Source organism: Linepithema humile, chromosome 2 (genome assembly GCF_040581485.1).
Source record: "Linepithema humile isolate Giens D197 chromosome 2, Lhum_UNIL_v1.0, whole genome shotgun sequence".
NCBI lineage: Eukaryota > Metazoa > Arthropoda > Insecta > Hymenoptera > Formicidae > Linepithema > Linepithema humile.
The window spans coordinates 29810722-29833166 of NC_090129.1; the positions used below are offsets into that span (position 1 = coordinate 29810722).

General features: G+C 40.9%; 1 protein-coding gene across 19 annotated transcripts in view; it reads left to right on the top strand.

Annotated features, from left to right (window-relative positions):
- bru3 (bruno 3) overlaps nucleotides 1-22445 on the top strand; it is a 546305-nt gene that overhangs the window by 279705 nt on the left and 244155 nt on the right. For 12 of the 19 annotated variants that reach the window (XM_067349162.1, XM_067349163.1, XM_067349155.1 and 9 more), the window contains one exon: nucleotides 6708-6740. The exons of 4 other annotated variants lie outside the window; for them this stretch is intronic. In XM_067349162.1, the coding sequence (XP_067205263.1) occupies nucleotides 6708-6740 (33 nt within the window). Of the gene's footprint in view, nucleotides 1-6707; nucleotides 6741-20971; nucleotides 21644-22445 lie in introns of those variants that run through there. 3 more of the 19 variants (XM_067349169.1, XM_067349173.1, XM_067349161.1) reach the window with 2 other exon arrangements.

Here is a 22445-nt window from a genome sequence, read left to right on the forward strand (position 1 = left end):
GTCTCTCGATTTGTCCCCAATCCCACGGTATCACGACGTCCATCGGTAGCATCAGCGACGGGCAAGAAGCAATGGCCCTGTGATGGTGGGCAATTTAAATATCTCGTCGGAAAAAAGATTATTATTCAAGGTGAAGTTGACAGCTACATCATATTCCAATATCGAACTCAAGGGGGTCGAGATGCGACGTCGTTCCTACGAAGTACTTCGTCGCACCGTATATTCATCCCTCTTCCCGGTGTAGGCTAATATTGATGGCTCTAAGTGAAATACATTAAAGTTTTTGAATTTCATTAGAAGTCCCCCGCGCAAAGCCGTACTTTGATGGCGGATGACATTTATGGAGAATCACGCGTCACTGTGAAATCGAATAACAGCACGGATGACGCATCGTCAGGTGTCAAATGATTATGTTTTCTGTTCGTTCGACAGTAACTCGATGCATAGGGGCTTAATTTGAAAATGCAAACATCACGTAAAAATAGGAGGATAGTAAATTAATCTTGCTACGTATTGCAAATATTTATGAGCTTCACGCGCTTCTTGCTAGAAATTTTTAAAGTTTACCTCCTCAGAAATATGCATTCAAAATTTTTGCAGATTTTCATTTTAACTTTGTCGCGAATTAATAATTATGTTAACGCGTACGCATGATTTTAACCGATTCCTATAATCTCAGAGGCATATTACAAATAGCCACAGCGCAGTCACGTATGTCACGCGTCTGGAAAGTAATTTAAAACTTGGTAGTGTTATCGCCCGCAAACACACACCTTACGAGACGATGTTTGACTTGAGAGCTTACGGTTAAATCCTCGGTATGTAATAACACGCATGCATATTCTCACTCAAAGTTTGTAACGAGCACAACGTACGTAGAACTCATATGCCTTTGGCTTGCATTTGCTTACAACCGTCTGCACCTGCCTTCCTTCAGTTTTCTTTTTCGTTTTTTTTTTTTTTTTTTTTTTGGCGTACACGCTATTGCGAATCGACCTCACCGACACTTTCGCGTTCTTCCATCCTCACTCCACTCCATCCCATCACGCGACGGAGGTGGATACTGCGAGAAAACTTTGGTGGCGCGTTCAACTTGACGCAATATCTGTGCGGGCTCGTATAACGTAAACAACGTGTCAGTACCTGCTGCGACACATATATGGCAGCTTCCCCTTAAACCACATCGCTGTATATTCACGCACGAGATATAGTACGTTGGAAGGACTATACAAACTGCGCAACAGGACTCGAGAATAGATGTTTGTAGGTAAAATGTTGAATAATTTGTCTTTTCAATATTTAAACACGTTCACATTTCAAAAATCATCTGCTAATTATGTTTATCTAACAATTCGTTACAATTTTTACTGCTTGGAAAATTTGGCTGTACATGATACATAATACTGAACAAAGTGTGGTTTGTTATGAGAAATGTTAGAAGAATTCGCAGCAAAAATTTGGTAGTAAATAAATTACTTTTTGAATATCTTTTCCACTAAGATATAAGAATAAGTAAATGATTAAAGCGATTGTCGACTTATTGAAGATTTGAATAAAAGCTAAAGGATAGAGATGCCAGTTTAGTTGTGTAGTGGCAGCAAGAGATAGCAAAAAAAAAAAAAAAAAAAAAAAAAAAAAAAAAAAAAAAAAAAAAGAGAGAGAGAGAGAGAGAGAGACAGGACTAGAGCGGGAAAGGAGAAAAAGAACGTATCGCGACTGACAGGTCATTTTCCAGAGCAGAGCACCCTCTCGTCGCGTGTGACTTTTGCTACCCCTTCCTCCCTCCTTCATACCTGCTTGCCTTCATCCCCCTTCATGCCTACTCTAAGGATCACGCGGCTATCCTAAACTCCCATCTGCCGATTCTGCCGACAACCCTCGATATCTCGTTTGCCGGATTCGAATTTGCAATGATGCGCCTATATATCCTTACCAATATCTAATTTGATCTCACTCGTGAAATGTCATTCATCTGCATACGAACGAGCGAGCGGGACAGTGAAAAAGATAGAGAGAGAGAGAGACTGTCGGAACGTTACGTCACGTTCGATAAATTGTCAACGTTTCACTGTATTCCGCAGTCATTACCGTACTCAAGATATTTCTCGAATGTATTTCTCGCGATATTTAGCATGCGCGACCATAATTAATTGCGAAATTCGCATGAGTGAATATTCTTGATGCAATCGAAATGATTCAGTTTCAGATAGAAATTGACACCAAATGGAGTACCCGATGCAACCGCAGCTACAACCCAGCGGTAGCATCGAGAGCATTCATTTATTACACGTGCATGACTAATTGTTTATTTATTTTCGATGATTTGATATTGCGATTTAATGGTCATTTGACAGATAGTTTGACAAATGACTCGCTGCACTTCGCGTATTAAATAATGTAGAATAAAATAATGTAGAATAAAATTTAATTCATCTTTCAATATATATGTATATGTTTATCGGTATTAATTTTATATGTAAAATTATTAATATATATATATATATTATATATATATAAGAATATTTTACAAAATTATTAATGCATAAAATTAAATGTTTTTGTTAATAACATCGTGTATACGTATAATATAGTGAACACATTAAATTTTTCTCAACAATATAATAAATATCAAAAGAAATTTATGTCGACATATAATGTCGACAATGTCGACAATATATCTACAAATCAGTGATTGATTCATTATAAATCATTTTTTCGTGTTTTATTGTGAATAAAAATGTTTGGATTTTAATTATCACAGAAATAAAATTTAAAGTTGCATCAAATTTGTAATGTTAATATTGAAAAATAAACAATTATGATCATTATGAAATTATATATATATTAAAATAATAACAAATAATAATAATAACCGCGTATGCATCACGTTATTTAATTACCATGCAGCCTTGTAATTATTTCGTAATTGTTTAATAGAAATTTCAAATTAAATGACCAGTTTACTTTCCAATTTCAATCATTATACTCATTTTTGTTAATAGTGAATATCATGATGTATTAGTATTTTGACGCATCCAAAATTGTACTTACACAATTTGCTTTCATGTCAAACATGAATTAAATGTGTTAAGAAAATTAAGTAAATAATACATTCACGTATATTAAAATTATATTGAACATTAGATTTTTAAAATATACAGAATATCCCGGACTAACTATGTCACCTGTTAATAGCAAATTCCTAAGGTCATTTAGAGATGAAAATTTTTATACTAATATGTAGAGACTATAGAAATTTTTAAATAGAAAGTATTTAAAGTTGATCAAACAGATTGTCAAAAATTCACGTACACGTCACATTTTTATATTATACTTTTTATACATACTATAAGAGAAACTCCAAAAATCTGTTATTAACAAGTGATATGGTTAGTCTGAGACACCTTGTATTATATTTATTTTACATTATTATGAAATTTATTATTTTAATGATATTAAAATAAAATTAATTAGATTGGCTTACCTGCACGATGCGCAACAGCGGGACATAAGTTGATCTGTAACATACAAAGTACATCCCAATTATAGCAGTATTTAAAATAATTATCAGAGAAATAATTATTACACACATTAAATTTTTACTCATCTCTTTTATGCAAATATCTAATAAAAGAAATGAGTAAAAGTTTAATGTACATAATAATTATTTCTCAAATAATTATTTTAAACGCAGTTATAATTTGGATGTACTTTGTATGTTGCAGATCAACTTGTAAATAAATCTGCTGCTACTCATTGTGGTGGTAAATTAATCTAATTAATTTTATTTTAATATCATTAAAAAAATATATTTCAAAATAATGTAAAATATACAAAGTGGCTCAGACTAACCGTACCTGTTAATAATAGATTTCTAAGGTTTCTTATTGAGGACAAAAATATACAAACATAAGGATACAAAAATCAATATGCGACATGCCTGAGCACGTGATTTTTTGACAATCTGTTCAACTTGTTTGGTCAATTTTACACACGTTCTATTTACAAATTATTGTAGTCCTGACATTTTGATATAAATACTTTTGTCTCCAAATAACTTTAGGAATCTGTTATTAATAGATGATATGGTTGGTCTGTGACACCATGTGTATCCCAATATAAATTTTTATATTTAATTTTTTGTCTTTACAAAATTTTTTTTTTATATACTAGAAGAAAGTAATGAAATACTTTAAAAAAGTAATGGAACATTTAAGGAATCGAATTTTTTGAAAAAGTCTCTTTACTTCCTAACTTGATTCCGTATATATCAAATGTAATTATCAAAATTTTTAGCATTTTTTAGTGATTTTTAATATTTATATAATAAATATTGTTGAATGAAAAAATAATGAATTATATCAATATATAGTTTTATATGTAATATATGCATAAGTATAATATGCATAAGTATAATGGAAAAGAAACTGATTCACCAATTGTGTTATATGTTATATTGTAGCAAAAGCTTCTTTGGCCTATACCTGGAAAAATAAGTATATATTTTAATTAATATGGATTATCATATATTTTATATGTACGTGCATCATTATATATTTATTTCTATGTTGATTATATAACTATATGCAATAAATTGCATGAATAATTATTTCAAAATTTTAATGAATATTTAATAACTGTTTTAATAAATAGTTAATAAATACAAATTGTAATGTATGTAATTATTGTGTGTGTATATGTGTGTTTGTTATGACAATTATGTATCTATTTAAATAATGAATAATTAATTGAACTCACCAGCTAGGATGTTGCAGTTTATTCTATCCGTTGTGGATTCTATTTTAAACTGCTTTGCTTCAGCTTCTTTTTAAAGAATCAATCAAGAATATCGTAGATCTGCACATAATCACATTGCCGGGCAAAAGTCAATCCGTGTTGCAGTTCCAAAAGAAAAGTACAAACGTTACGGATTGAAAATTACGTTGAAAATAGATTTTGGTGGTCACATAAATACTCCACCTGCAAAATAACATTACATTTTACATTTAATTTAATTCTGACAAGTTAAATTTTTAATATGCTATATCTAATAAAATTAGATTAGGTTATTAATAATTTAATAAATCTTAGATTACTTTTTAAAATTCTTATATAAATATAAAAATATCTTACAACCGATGAAATGCCGTTTGGCGATAATAATTGTCTGCCACTTTAATCGACAATCTGTTCTTAACAAAATACACTCGTTTCCTATTTCGATTAGATACAACCGCATGTGAATACATGATAATCTATCTTGCCGGTGTGCATGAATTGGTACAAGACTGAACTATGCTTCGCGCCAAGTTCAGGCGCAGTGGTGAGACAGACAATGTACGGGGCCGATGCTGTATGCGACATTAATCAGGTACTTTGTCCGCGTCAATTCATGTTAAAAATAGATAATGAAAGCAAATTTTTATCGAGAGTGTCGATTAAAGTGACGAGCGATTGTGGGAACGTATTACTTTTTACGGTCATTCGCGACTAACGGCAATTTATCGTTTTGGCGGCATATCAGACCGGCGGCACCGAATCACGCAGAGATTTAGTGAGTACAGATTTCTATATGCAAAGTATTGAATAACAACTGGATATTTTTATCGGATTCGCTAATTAAAGGGAGGGGCGTTTTCCAGAATGTATACATACCACTAGTGTTTGCGATTCTTGCATTGAAAAACACGATGATTTCGCGTTTCGTGACACTGCCTAATAGTAATTATTAAAACGGTCAACAGATGTATCTCTCTTTATCGCATATCTTATTATGTCAGTACGTATTAAAAGTGCATGATAAGTGTGTAATTATGTCGGGAGTATCGAATAAAGTGACGCGAAATTGTCGGAAACGTATTTTTTATCGGGTGTGTTCGCGGTCAACAGTATTTTATCGTCGGTTGTACCCGGCATTACACCGATAGGTACGCGACCACAGTAAGTGTAAACAGTGATGTTACAAATGCGCGAAAATGAAAATAAAGTAAAGTTTTTTATTGGATATAGCATATTGAATATACATATAGTTTGTCAGAATTAAATCATATGAAGCGCATGTAATGTTACTTTGCAGATTTCCGTATCTCATAATCTCTGCGCCACCGCTAGGTTAGATTGTTGCTTATCTCGTTCGCTCCGAATGTATATATTGTGCCGAATAGATCGTCGAACATATAAAATGATAATAATTACACGTGTACGCGTCGCGGTATAAAGTATGTTTCATCGCGCGCTGTATACTGTGATATAATGAATTCATAACGCAATTTTGTCCGTAATTTTCACATTTTTTCGACGCGCGGGGTTATTTTCTTCCGGTAGCGCATAAGTGATAGTCTTCGATATTCATCGATTTGATAGAACTGAGCAGTCTAAGAAGCATCTTCGAAACAATGTCAAACGAAATCTTCAGCGGATAGAATAACTGCAATTGCATACCTATTTGATGAGTAAAATTATTTGTTTGATAATACGTACATAATTGTAATTACACTCACATATGCAATTAATTTGCATTTATTAAATATTTATTAAGACATTTAATAAACATTTATTAAAATTTCTAAATAATTATTTATCCAATTTATTGCATATAGTTATGTTTTAATAAAAATGGAAATAATTAAATAATACATAACAATTAACATATATATGATACGACAATCCATAATAACTAAAATATATATTAATTTCTCCAATTACAGCTGAAGACTTGCTTAGCTAGGACACAACAACCGGTGAGTAAATTTATTATACTTACAATAACTATAAAAAAACACAAATATTATTGTCCTTTTATTTGCCAAGATTTATTATGTAATTACTACGAATCACATTTTTTTATTATTACATTCTCATCTGCAATTTGAACTTTTTAAAAATAAGTTCTAAAATATAATATTAGTTCTCTATTGCAGAAAAATATTAAATTTTACACAAAGTACATATACGCGCTTTATTTTAAATCATAAAATTTAACAATTTTTGAAATATAAATTATTTGAACATACATATATGTACGTAGAAAAACAATTTTATTAACATGTTAATTATGAACAAATAAATTTAGAAAGTAAAAATTAGAAGACAAATTTTAGAAATACAAATTTATTTTCAATATACATGAATATAATTTTTATTTAATTTTATTGATTAATTAAATTATTTAATATTTTATTAAAATTTTACAAAATTGTATAAAATCCAAATTACATAAACATTAAATTATTATATAAAAATTATATAAAAGGACAAATTATCAAAGTATGATTTAGGATGCGCAATTCGTTTTTTGATACGATAAAATAATCATGATAATTCATACAATTATTTATGTAACAGTTGGTATAATCGATTTGCTTTTATGGCACATATTTTTTCGAACAATTCTCTTCTTTAGCGGATATTCCATAATTTGAGAAATTTTTACATATGACATAATTGGTGGAAAAACTCGACCTACAGTAGTTAAAGAAATTTTTGATAAATTTTTTTCAGTTTAATATGATCGTTACAATATATCAAATAATAATTTTTAGCTATTAGTTATTTTATAACAATTACTTTAAATTGAGACAGAGATTGAATTTTATCCGCCTTTCTATGCTAATAAATAATTTAATTTAAAATAGCTATGTCATTAAAATCGATATTTTGATATTGATTGAAAATGCATTCAAATTGTTACGTACATTACTGAATGATGAAGATTCGCTTCTTTGATTTTTATTTAGTTGCTTATTAATATTTACCCTAATCACACAGCATCATCGATGCTGATATTTACCTTAAGGTTCTGCTTTTTTATTTGACAAGCAGGTTGCGGAAGATAACTTCGTGAAATATGCGTCTATTAATCATATGAAAGTAGTGTAATTTATCGCGCTGGTAATGTAACAAAATATTGCGCTGTATTTAATTTGTATAATACATCATGTAAGTACGCTGTAAATGAAACATCCATTACGAAGGAAATATATTTAGCGTAATAGTGATGCTTTGAATTCCATTTGATTTGTATAAACGTCACGGGGGATTAATCAAAGTATATAATAGTACAGAGACCGCTTGTGTAATATGCAGCTTTAAAGCATCATGTTGCAAAATTGAAAGCAAAATATAATGCATTTTCATTCCATATATTATTATCTACTTTTTTAATCATTTTTATGTTTACAATGAATAGAAATCAAAAAGTGATTTAAAATGATAGAAAAGGACTTTATCTACAAGACAATGAGATATAGATTTTAAAAAAAGCGCAAATAGATAATTTATTGATTTGAGCAATACGAATTTTACAATCTTTTTCTCATCAACATATCCACCGAATTCGCTTAAATTTAACGACGATTACGCACCAGTGCTTCTTCTGTAAAATGGACTTGCGAGATACGTTTCGCGGTACAGCGGGTCCACGTTTCGCTCGAAAAAGCCACAATGGGTGCGTTCAATCGCTTAAGTGCAGGTCGTGGTTTGTCCGCCTGCCTGCAAGTGAAAGGGCGGTATTCAAGTTTTCTTACTGCGGCGAATGTATACGTAGGTACTGGACGTTACATAACTAATGAATTGTACATCGGTGCTTACGTAACTCGCAGGCGTGCGACCAAAGCGGAGTAAGTGAAAGAGAAAAAAATAAGAGAATAAGAGAGCGAGAAGGACAAATACGAGTCGGAAAAGAGGGGGACTGAAAGCGGAGGGTGAAGCTCGACGAATGCGCTGCATGAATAACATGCATTTATGCAGTGCCGACGCAATATGTAAGGAGTCCTTCTCTCCTTATCCGCGAAGGACCAAGAAAACGCAGCGCTACCTCCATATTTTAGGGGACCCGACAAAGTGCTCGATCCACGCCCCACTTCCTTCCCTCGTAGCCCATGCATTTATGCAATGACGTAATAATTTCGCGCCTACGCTCATACGACATCACGCTCAATTTCCGCTATTTTCCTCCATCTGCCGCGTACGCGTGTAACATTTATACACATATTATTTATTTACCAGTTTTATTTGATAAATATTTTGGCTAAAAAGAGAGATTTAAAAAATATATCTAAAAAAAGTTCTTGTCTTGAAAAAATAAATTCAATCGATATAAAAGACTGCCTTTTGCAGAGGCGTAACAGTTCGACAGTTATTTTCGAAAGATAATTATCTCGGGCAGATATACGGCAGCTATAAACGTAAACGATTATGGACGTGCTTACTGAGACGCGACCAAGTTACTCCACACCGAGATTCCGGGCTATCACTCCTCCGTGTACCATACTCAACTGCTTAAGTTATGTGTGGCGGTTCCTGCGGTTTCTGGCCGCTCACTGGAGTTTACACTAGCGAAGGCGCTCCCCTAACAGTATCAAGAGGTGCGATAGCGCGTGCCATGAAACGCTGCTGTGCCCTCCCGATTGTTGAGCGGATTGATACGGCAGCGCGTGTGCGTCTGTGTGTCTGAAAATTATATTTTCCATCGATCGCGCCGTCGGGAATTTACGTTTCATCATATTTTAATTCTCGCATATTCGTTTCAGCGAACTTTAATAAATATCGCACATTTATAATTAACGCTATCTCCCAACGAAACGTTAACGAATTTTTACTATGCCCGGGGCATACGAAAATTATAACGATATTTCATTGTACGAAGTGGCCGGTTACATAACGCGAGCCTTCAATTTGCTGCCGATTAAATGTTATTTTCTGGGAAAGAAAAAGTACACCGTGAGATAACAGAGGAGGAGCTTCTCGTTAGGATCGTTTCCGGATCGGGAACTTTACCATCTTAGCTACTCAGACCTTGGTCCCGCAGCAGGTTGAGATAGAGCAGGCGTTGTGCCGGCGCAGGAATCACGGTGCAAATCAGAGTAATTCCGCGTTTATCCGATTGGAAGGTGATTTTAAAACTTGCCACTTTCTATTCCCGGAAAGTCGGCTCCTCGGTAACGACTTACGGAGTGTACCTCGGAAAAAGATGACAAAGATCCTATTTACCTCTCGATCGACGAACAAGCTGGCTAATTCTCTTGACGAACTAGAAAACACATCGCGATACATACAAAAAAAAAAAAAAAAAAAAAAAGAAAACGTATAGCTGCAGAATTGGCTATTAAGAACAATCAAATTTTCGTCGAAAATACCTTTTAGCTCGCCCCGACAAACAAGATTTTATTGACTTTTAATTGTTACACGCGGAGCGTAAAGATAATTGGCAATATTTTGCGCTAACATCGGTATTTCGACCGTACCTATCAATATTGCTTTAATCATCGGCGCATTTGTAAAACCGGGATGAATAACCTGATCGACGTTAATTATATCTAGTGCATCGCTGAAGAGAATAGTTAAAAAAAATGATTACACCAAAACCGACGGCACGCGCTGGTCTGGCAGGTTTAAATTACATTCCGCCTCGCTTCTTTCGGAGATATATTTTATAAACGAACGATGCGAGAATCGGCCGTACTTTATTGGAAATATTCACTTTGAACCCCATGGTCGTATAAGCCAATTAACGAACGAATGATGGAACACAGATAAAATTTTGGCGATTACGAGTGTACGTTGGAGTTAAAAATTCTCGGCTTTGCACGAATACTATGTTTAATTGAGGCTACGTTCGAAATATCTCTGTTATGCGCGCAACGTTTACTCTACCGGGCGGATACCGAGTGCATTGTGCCAGATTCATATACGTGGTCGAAGCAAATGTAAATGTCCCTGTAAAATATTTACACGTATTTGCGCCGAGTTGCGCTGCGTATTTAATTTTCTCCTTACCCCTCGCGTTTATTAAAATTGATAATTCCAATGAAATCCTGGCAAATATTTGCCGAATTTTATACATCGATGTATCCAATATTAACTCGTAATCTGCGTTAATATCGAAATTCGAGGCTTCACCTAACTAACTGTTAACCGATGCAGGGTAAGGTATATTACACGGCTTGTGTTCTCGTATAGTTGCCGGCAGACCTTTCTGGGCGTTGATGGGAATCTAAATTCTTTGGGCTTCCACTAGAAATTCCATAGGTAGCAAGTACGCCATAGTGCGTCAAGGCGCGTGATCCTCTTAGCTGTAGTTATCGCGTAATCCACGCTCCAAAGTCGCTCTCAATCAGCGCTACGCGGCCTATAATTCAATATATCGAACCCTTATCCGGACGGCACAACTCCACCCACCTGCGTGCTTTCCGTCTCCGTTCCCCATCCTAAACCCTTGGCCACTCCACATGGCACACCGGAGTGATTCCACTAGAATCTCGAAGGGGAGGAAGGAAGCAAAACGAGAGCGCTCCGCGCCGGTTTTGTCTTTCCACGATTCCATTCTGACGGGAGAGAGGTTGGATCGTCGTCGTTGGATGTCGTGGAGCAGAAGGGGATGAACGCTTCCATCGGCGCTGCGCCTCTTAGCCTGTAATTGAATAACGTGTCTCAGGGTACGATCGGGATCTGGATACCGTGATATAGTGGGATACGACCTTCGTCCGCACCTCGGCGACTTCAATCTTCTCCTTCACTTTTTTCTTGTTCTTCCCGCTCCCGTTCCGTCCGATACGCGATGAAAGATTGCTCGGCCGATAGATCCGCACCGTTGTAGGCCGGATTCCGAACGTTTAGTTCTTGTCCGCCTTTTCCCTTCCGCCGTCACTCGCCCTTAAGTACATCGATCCGATCATTTTGTCCCGCGTACGCTTTTGCGCTGCGCTTCGCCGGGATGATATCCGCGCGCGGGCGAAAACCGGATGATATATGCGAGTCGAACGTTTAAAATATTCGCGGTGTCGGTCAGGAACACGTACATTCTTACTTGTCGCGAGTAAATAATGCGATGTGATAAAGCGAGCTGGATTAATGTTGTCAGACGAGGCCGCCGAAAAACAAGGGCAGATCGGTACGTCGCAAGTTTTATTTCGGAGAGCGCTCTCTCCCTCGCGACGTAAATAATGTCGGCGTGTCCGTGCATCTCATAAGCCTTCGAATTCGGATGCCTTGCAAAAAAAAAAAAACAGACTTATTATATTGACATCATTTTTATATTATTACCGGCTAAAATTGGCGACGAGCTATCATTTCTTAATATCGTAATTTATACGATGAAGTTTCTAACACATATAATTAAATATTATCTGTAATATTAACACATACTTCTTATTGATCAATGTGTATTTGATCAGTGAGTATTTTAATATCGAATATATGAAATCGATATGTACGATGTGAAAAAATGTAAAACTGCCGAGCACAATGTTCGGTGATCGGATATGACATTTTGCCAAGCACACTTTCTCAGTAGTTAAGAATAAGTGATCCGGAAAAGCATTTCGCGCGCGGATAATGCGTACGCTCGGAAACTTTGCACCGTTCCCAATATGACATAAAAGGCTTTTTAAAGTATCATAGCGCCGTCACGCCTTTGGCACTTGTGTCGTATAGTAAATTTCAAGTGTCATCGAGGCGATGAGCTGAAGTAAGTCCGCCGTTTAACTGTCCAGTTAGAAACGGGAAATACGTGCTCGTGTATTTTTAAGTATTCGGAAAAAAACGACCTACAAATTATTTATTAAAATTTAATTAAAAATATTTTTGATTAATATTCCAAGCGATGCTAATCTTTACAGCGTAAAATGCACTGCTCCGAGTTATTCCGAATATATAGATCTTCTAATCCGATCAACTAATAATCGAGCAAATTGTTAAAAAATGTAATATTACTCATGAAAGAATAAACGAAAACGTCGGTTTATTCGTGATTACATATTTACACGATGAAACTATGTAGATCGGCGATAAATGCTTATGGCGAAGCGCGATGGTAGAGAAAGTAGAACGAACTCATAGACATCAGGTATTTTCAACGACTTCCAAAATCATGTTGCCAAATTGGATTCGCAGTACTTATTCCTCTATTCCAGGATCTTACTCTATACGTAGGAAATCCTGCGTCGCTAGGAGTAAGCTCCGGAACCGATCGCAAGAAGATCTATATATTCGGAATAGCTGGAGCAGTGCATTTTACGCTGTAAAACCTCCGCCAGATTCGAAAAGATCGCCTACGGGTGGGTGCGAAGGGTGAGAGCAGACGGGGGGAGGGGAAGCACGAAAAAGAAACGAATAGTGCGAGGGGGGCAGAGGGGAAGAGGGAAAGCGGGCAGAAACATGGGTGGAGGATACTGTATGCGGTACAAGATATTCGGTAGGTGCGGAGAAACAATCTGGGATACGGTCGACGCGATATGGGACGGCGACGAGTGCGGACGCGAGGGGTGAGAGCGCAAGTATAGGAATCGGAAGCGAGTAAAGAAAGGACGGACGGAAAGTGTAGTCTAGAAACTTTATCCACTTTGCATGCTGATGGTCACAGATTCGGGAAGACAAAATGGCGCGTGGTAGCAAAGGGTAGAATGGAAGGGCAGAGAGAACGAAAGAGAAAGAGAGTGAGAGAGAGAGAGAGCGAGAGACAGAAAGAAAGAGAAGGAAAAAGAAAAAGAGAAAGGTGCGCGGATCGCGATTCACACAAAATCGATTCTCTTTGTGCCGCGCCGCCCCCCCCCCCCCCTCCCCCTCCCCCTACCGGCACTACCATCACCGTGCGTCGCCTCTGCGCCTTCTCTCCAAACTTTGTAGCCAATTTACGAGCGACCAAGTCAGCGCCCTTCGATTTTACGCTAATCCGATGCCGATGTCGTGCCGTAGACGAGGCGAACCTCTCCCTTTACGCCGGGTAAGGACCGAAGGGGATTTCATTTTCCGCGGTCCGTGTGCCATTCCTTTCTCGGCAGGTCTGTTTCAAGGTAACCACTTCCTTTCTCCCTCCGGCTTGCATCCTTCTGCGCGCTCGTGGATACTGTATTTCTTTACGCCCTTCTCCTCTCTTTCCGCTTGTATTCGCTTCTCTCTCTTCCTCCCTCACCATTCTATCCCGATCTTGTCTCTCGTAACTCAGCCCTGACGAGCATCCGCGGTCGTTCGACGAGGTAATGGGGTTTACCGGGAAGAACCAGCGGTACGTTTCATCCGGTGCGGCCGATCGAGTTACAGAATTAAGTTCAGCCGTACCGGAATAACGACCAGGCCTCTCGTTCCCTCCTCCCCCCACCGTACGGCCTGCTCTTCCACTTCCGCCCGGTTTCGTGGCAAGCAGGTAAACGATTCGAAACCACGGTAACGATTTAAGAAAAAAATACTCTTGCACCGATCGATTAGAAGTCGTTTATGCGGGCCGCGAAACGCGCGATAAGACTCGATTCTACGACTGTTATTCTTGGCAGAAGAAAGAGTGAAAAGTCATCGAAAAATCGGGACTTGAATCCAATCGCTAATGTCCCGATAGATTAACGGAACGATCGGCACTCCAAGTTCAAACACGGTATGACGATAAAAAGAGCGGATCGTTATATCCGGATCGTTTTCGCTTCCCGATAAACTTCTCCTGATAGGAATAAATTTTAATCATCCGCCGGATTCACGCTGCGCGCCATCATCGATACGATGAAACGAGCGTAGCAACGACCCCGGCGAAATGTCTTATCCGATCACCCGCTCGCTCGTAACTGTCCCTTAAACTTGTGAAATTCCTCAATTTTTTACGCCGACGATCGATCGCGTTTATGGGCGCGAGCGAGCGGTTGCGCGCGAGTTTACAATGCGAACAGCTGCACGAAAGGCTCTCCGTACGACATTCCGGGACGAACAGCCACGAGCGCTTCTGACTGCCAATAACGGAGGCATTCTGTCCATCTAAAAATTGAAATTCGAGATGATCGTGTACGGCGGCGCGCGATGCACATACGTATTCCCGGTCGCGCCGTATCTGATGACGAACGCAGAGCAATGAAGATGATGGCGGTGGAACGATGGGAAGAAGAGAGATGGGAGGGGGATAAGAAACGGGGAAGGAACGGGGCAGCCGGTAGTTGTTAAGGAGACGAGCTGAAAAGCGTAAAAAGCCAAACGCTCGTAAAGAAGGCCGAACGGATCGTAAACGCTCGGTAGAAACGCTCGTGCAGGCGCGGATGGAAGGCGGGAGGAGAGGTTGAAAAATCTCGGAGATACCGATATCTCTGAGATATCGCGAAGTAGGACACGGCCTGGCGCAGTTCGATTTCGAAAACCGGCTCGGCGCGATCCGGAAAAATTGAAATTCCTGAGGAGAAAAATGCGGGAATATCCGACCGGGCGTGCGAGTCAGCTGTCATTCCCGTGATTGCACGTCCGTCAGTCATCAGAAGCGGAATGCGCCGTTCTCGTAACGTGCCCGTTCGACGTCCCACGGACGACGGAAGGGTTCATTAATTTTCGACGATGACGCTACAGTTCCTTCCGCGTCGGTGGGGCTGACACTCGATATCGGCGTTCGACACGCTATGTGTTGGGATTCATACTTGCGCCGCGCCGAATTCGCGAAGAGCCGCCTTTATCGAGCGCGCGTCACCCTCATCAAAAATGTCATTACAACGATCGTCGCGCTAATAGGGTTTAGTACGGGTGACGTAACGTCTACGCTTTCGCGCTCGATTAATAATAATATCACACCTCGACGTGCGTTACTGCCATGATGTGGGTATTACTTCCGCGAACGTGTAAATCCAGTCGCGTAAACTCCGTAGACGAGGCGAAGATAGATCGTTTCGCGTGTATCGCGCGTGGGCGTGAATGCGCAGCGAGCCATGAAACGCGCTTAACGTTGTCTTCGAGTCTGTAAAACTTCGCCCCGTGAAAAACCGATTCAGCCGGGCAGATATCCACGCCGATCTTCGTTTAGTATCTCGCTCCCGCACTCTGACTACGATAGAGATTGTATTCGGGAATGAGAAAGAGAGGATACGCCGGAGCGAAGCGATTGTGGTGATGGTCGCACCGCACAGTTGTAACCGTGTCGCGCACGAACGAGTCCGGTAGATTCTAAATGGCGAGGCGGATATATCTGCGTATCGGGGAGGCTACCCCTTTATTGCTTCGCGTATGGAGTCGTAAACAATGCACCCATATGAAACAATGTTACGGCGTTACCGCGAAACTGCGCGAGGATTGCTCGGCTGTTTCCCAGCAGCGCGCTTCCATCGCGCGTCCCCCGACGCCCGCGCGGCTCTCTCGCACCTGTCGAGGATACGAGGCCGTCTACACACGGGCGTTACCGCCACGCCGGAGTTTCAGTTACGAAAAACAATGCCCGGTGACATGACGAAAACCGTGAGAAACGTCGGCTACCGTCGACAATGTTTCTCTTTTTGCCACCCGCCAAAGTGCGCCGACGAGAACGCGAAAATAATTTCATACCTATGGAAAATTCGCGTTGAAGGGCGTGAAATGTTTTTAATTAGACGCCGGGTGTGCGAAACTTAGATTTAAAAATGCTCTCCCGTGCGGCGCAAATGCGAAAGAATAGCACAAACGCCGCGTGACAATTCAATCTTTGTATCGATCGTGCTAAATCTCGTGCGATCAAAAAAAAAAATGGTAGAGATTACTTCTGATCGTTTCTAGGGAGGTAAATAAAAGAAAAAAAAAAAAAAAAAAAAGGAAAAGTCGCATCGCATAAAACCGCTTTTATACGAATCGCAATCACCGATGAGATAGACTGCTTGGTAGTCTATATAGCTACACTCCCCTTCTTTCCGGTACACTGCACCCTGATCCGTATCAGACAAACCCACCGCCGGACAATTTGCCTCGATATAATGGTTCTTGCTTACCTACTCTTGCATCCGCGTGCTGGATGCTCCAAATCGTATCAACTTAATTCATATTCACAGAACGAACTTGAGAGTGGAAAGTCGGGAATCGAGGGGGAGATGGAAACGCGGCAGGAGCGCGCGCGGAAGGGTATGGTCGAGATGGCTAGATTGGGGCGCGGTGGAAAGCGAAGGGCGCGGTGGGCGAGCGAGCGTTTGCCCGAGCGAGCTGGATTTTAACCCCGCTTCCGTCTCATTACTCGCTACACTCTGATTGAATTACCTACAATCAACATCAAACATTTTTAAACTCAATTTCATGTACGCGCAATCGTGTATTTTCCTGCTTTTTCTGCGTTATGAAACCGCTTTGAGAAGTACGAGGGCTCTATTCCGCGAGTAGTCCGCGGAACGAGTCTGTTCCGTTTTCGTATTACGCGCAAATGTACACGGTCGAGCACGAAGTCGGCGATCGTTACATCGTAATTGCTCTCTCTTTCTTTCTCTCCGATTCCTTTCTCTTTCTCTTCACATGAGTGAGATTAGAATAGATATCTTTGCGTATAGATCTTTCGAAAGCAAATTTATATTAAGGTTTTAATGGTTTCAATCAGTTAACTGAATATTTTATTTGGTTATTTTTTAATCAGACACAATAGAATTCTATTTCTTTTTTGAGTATATTGAAAACCGATAAAGAAAAAATGCAATATACTAGAGACAAAAAAGTGTCTTTATGTATCGGAATAAAATTGCTAAATGCGTTGTTCTAAAGACAACGTAATCGTGCGCGTTTTTTTTCCGATTATTGCGCGGATTCACGCGCATTGCATATAATCGAATTGATCCGATTGCTCGAATGCTCTATGGATAATACAGCAGAACGAGGTAAGTTGTGCGTAGCCAGACGCACTTTATATTAAAGTTACTAGCGTGCAAGCCGCATCTTAGAGCCCTTAATTTAATAGACATTTTTACTGCGAGCTTGCTCGACTAATGTTACAATTATGCAACTAATTAGGGTTCCTTTGTAACGTAATTTGTGGACGCGCGAGCCCGACGAGGTATGTCCCGCCTATCGTCCCTCAGAGAGAAGGAGGTCACGTGGCATAAACATAATTAGGTCGAGGGTAAGAGAGAGGCAGGGGGCTCGAAGGGTGGTGAAGGGTGGGCTGGAAGCATACCGAGGAATACTCATCTCTGTTGCCATGGGATCCTATTAACGCAGGAAATACTCACTCGAGCGAATGGCGCGAGTGGGATGTATTCTAATACTTTCGAGGTATAATTTCTCCAGCGTAAAATGTGAAAGGATCAAAAGCGGTTTTTCAAAGGAAGCAATTAAATGTTTTATTTATATATGTGTAGTAACTAGTGCATTTATAGCAACAGAGTAATGCTTATTATATAATATTAATAATACAAATATACTAGTCACTATATATATATAATAAATATAATATATATATATATATATAAAATTTGTATAAAGAATTAGTTCAACAAAAATCAAATAAAATTAAACAAACTTAAATTAATGCTATGTATATATATTTTTTTATTTTGCATAACATTCCGTTAGACTTTTCAATATTGTTTATTTGTGTGTTGTAATATTCGTGTGTCTAATATATAACATAATATTTTTTCTTTTCTGCAATAACATATTTATTCAATTTAAGTTTGTTTTATTTGATTTTTGTTGAATTAATTCTTTATACAAAATTTTAAAGAGAGAAATACATTCAAAAATACAATGTTTATAATATTAAATTTATTGAATAATTTTAATTGCTTTTATTATATAAGTACGTGTGCTTTAACTTTGTTGTAACTGAATATTAAAGAATGATTCTTAACCTAATACAAACGCGATTGTGAAGTTAGGAAAAATCCTGCACGCGCTGTCTCTGGAAGCGTTGATTTCGAATACGCGTGCGAATTGTCACAAAGGCTGGGTTTCGGAATTAAATTATTGCATGTGCGCGGCCTGTTCATTGGAATCCATAATGGCGGAATTGAATCGCTTTCCCGAGAGCGCGATTGATTCGCCGAAACGAAGCACTAATCAAAATTAATTCCCATTATTTCGTTAATGACACCGTGCATCGCGCTGCTCGTCACGCCTGTAAGCTCGATTTGGTGCGAATTAAGGATAATTAAGAACCTATTTATGCCAAGGGGAGAAATTCCAACCCTGAAGGAGGAGGAATCGATTCTGTAACCTTTCTGTTTCTTTGTCGTCGTAAACTACTTCGTTTTTCCATTTGCGGGGAGAATTTCCTTTGAGGGAATATCGCAATTAACTGGTAGATCGATATCGTGACCATGCCTGCAAATACTAAAGTATTTCTTGGTTGTAATGATGTTATTTGCCAAAGTCGAACAATAATCTTTTTTGGTATATAAAACGCTTTTTTAATCTTTTAAAATATCAAAAAAAAATGTCCTCCTTTTCAAAGCTACTTATACGCTCGCAATAATTAGCATGTGTAATTTTGATATCACAGTTGCGTGTACCGTGAGGGATGATAAGTCCATTAATAAGGTATGTCTCTGAACCCTCGTGGCTGAGAGAGGAGCATACGTTATCGACATACAGAAATGGTCCGTCGTGTATGCGAATGCATCCAAAGCAATTCATCCACCGTACATGGAAATCTCATTAGTCCCAGATACATATAACGCCGCGGTATGCCTAATGGTTGAGTTTGGATCAAGCCGTAGGACAGACGCTTTACTCGGAACTTGATCGTGTCGATGCTCATAATGCGTGAGCCGTGATGCGCTACGCTTTCAATGCATAATAACTGCGGTACGGTACAAAATTGCCGCAATCAATACGCGATCTAACGTTAACTAGCGCGACTGATCATGCGGCTGGCTTCGGCTTGATTTCTCTAGAAACATGAAATCAATCCCGAATGTAATTATCTGGTTCTAATCACCCGCTGGTTCCTTTTGAAGCAAGAAACTGGAGACAGATTTGAATCCGCGCTGTCGTCGATGAGATCAAAGTGCCCGCGGAATATGTTTAAAATCGCTGAGAGTAAAATCGCGTTATCAATAAGGGATGCGTATAATAAAATCGTTATTCGCACACTTTTCTTCTCTCTCTCTCTCTTTCTCTCTCTCTCTTGCTTTCAATGGAAACTAGTGCTACGGATATCAGTAGACGGGGGCGCAGTGAGACATGACGGCGACGTGCGTTACGCAACGTAGCGACGAGAGGCAAGTAGCGGGCAAGCGGGTAACGCGAACGGGCGAGTGGGCGAGCGGGCGAGCGAGCAGGCGGGAGAGGCAGGGACTTCATTATAACCTCATCTCTTCCCAGGGAGTGCATTCGAATTGAAAAACGCGCAGGCTTGTTTTGAGGCACGGTTACCGTGACAACGCACGTATATACACTAACACGCGTACATTCGTTCCCTTTCCCTCCGCCTTTCGCTCCCGTGCCGCCGTCTCTCTCATCTTTCCTCCCTTCGCGACTCCCTCGTCCTTTCTCTCTTCGCGATTCTCTCTGTCCCGCTCGTCCTCGCTTTCACCCCCGCAGCCTGTATACGCCGTCGGCGTATATCGGACGTAGGCGAAGAGCGCCACTCGCGCGGGGAGAACGAGACGGACCGAGAGCGAGGGGGGTTGCGAGAACGGGGGTGGATGGTTGCTCGGCGCACGTAGTGGGGTGAGCACGGGAGGCGCGGGGAGAACGCAGCGGCGGCAGCGAAACGCGGGCATCGGCGAAGCAGTCACTATGACAACGGTGACAGGCGAGGTGTTAGTGCGCATCCGTGACCACGCCTACGTCACGACGCCGTGACGTCAGAGCGTCGACGGCAGCGGCGCCAGCCGCCGACGAGGAACGTGGTGCTCCGCGCTCGCCGGTACTAGCGAAGAAGAGAGAGGACGGCTGCCGCCTGTTGCTACTTCACTACACGTCGGGTGGGCAACCTTCTTCTCCCCTCGAACCACCTCGGTCGCGCTGTCTCCCTCTCGCGCGCATTTCACCACCGGAGTCGAATTCTCTCTCGCGTACCCCACGCGGTAACCACCCCCCTCGCGATCTCCACCTTTCTCTCATCCACGAGCGCGCGCGGTCTCCCTCGCACCGCCGTTCTCATCCCTCTCACTCGCTCGGCGGTCGTACGAAATCCCCCCGTTCACCATCGCCGCCGCCGCCGCCGCCCGCCCTACCACCGTGTTTCCAGCAACCAACCCCCCGTAGGACCCCTCGCCCTCCGCCGAGCACCCTCCCGCGCACGTTACCAACCAGCAGCGATCCCCACGGCCACGACCGAGAGCCGAGACCGACCGAGAGTCGTCGGATCTCCGCCAGTCAGCCATCCGACTCGCCGCCACGCTACGCCACGTCGCGCGCTGCGTGTGTTTCTCTGCATCGCGTTTTAAAAGTCTCTGCGAGCGAGAGAAGCCTGGTCGCGCGAATTCTCGTATCGTAAAATCATCGGCGAAGCGCAATCTCCGCGCGAACGCTTCGAACGCGTGGCGACCCTTAGGGTGCCGCCTGTCCGATTGTATATTTCACGTTGACCGACAGCGAAATCACAGAGGGACAGAGACAGAGAGATCAACGACGTGTTGAAGGGAGGTTAGACGGAGGTTTGAAGGAACGGACGGCTAAATTGCGTCCGGCTGCCGGTCGCGCAGCGTGCGTTGTTCATACATCTCCGAGAATCCCGAGAACAGGACCGGACGGACGGGCAGCGAGGGCGGACGATACGCGCTACGCGTATGCGTACGGCACGCGCGCAGGTGCGCGGGCGCTCATCGGTGACACTTAGGGAGGCAGCATAGCGGTTCGCGCTACCGACATCGTCGCTAACACGTGCCTGTGACAGCGAGGGTTGCGACGCAGGACGCTCCGGGCGACGCAGTATCAACGATTGAGCCGCTGGTTCGCAGCATCGCAGCGGATTTTGGCGCAACGCTCTATTCGGAGAACTGTCTATGGATCATAGGTCAGGCCACAATATTATACTAGCGTCGTGTTGCGAGATCGCGCGCGTGATAACGCGATGTGTGGCGCCGTGAGAGATTCCGCGATAGGGTTGCGTGCGGTTGGAATGGCGGAGAGAAAGAGTGAAAGTGAGAGCGAGAGAGAAATAGAGAGAGAAAGAGAGAGAGTGAGGAAGAGCGGCACAGAGCGAGAGAAATAGAGAGATAGGGAGAGAAAGAAGGAGAGAGTGAGAACGAGTGAAAGAGGGACATGCGACGATCGAGCGCGCAGCACACGCACACAGAGTGCGATACGGCCGTGGTCGACTCAACCAACGAGTCGGCGAGCGGCGCGTGCTGGTAACCTGTTGCCGCCGTCGTGAACGAGACTCCCGAAGCCGGTAATCGCGAGCTTAAGGATATATTACTAAGCGCGACTGTCTAAAGGACGAAATTTGATATGCCCCAAACGTCGCCGGTTATGTTAACGAATAAGTAGGTGCGGATTCGCGAGGATTCAGCCTCGATGCATTTTGTAGCGCGCCTGAAATTTTGGAGTAAATAGGGAGACTGGGAGATAGGCGTCGATAGGCTAATTGACTGACTCTGTCCGTCAATGAGAGTTAAAGAGACACGTGGACGCAAAGCGTGGATCACTTCGGAAACACGATAGTAGTAGTAATGGAGAGAGTTTAGAGAAACGGGACGGTTACGTTTGCCTTCTCGAATTTCTTCCCGGCTCGCTTTACAAAGTTTACTTCCGCGGACAAGATGTTTATTGAGAAACATCTACTTATTCATTAGAATATAGTATCGACGAAAATA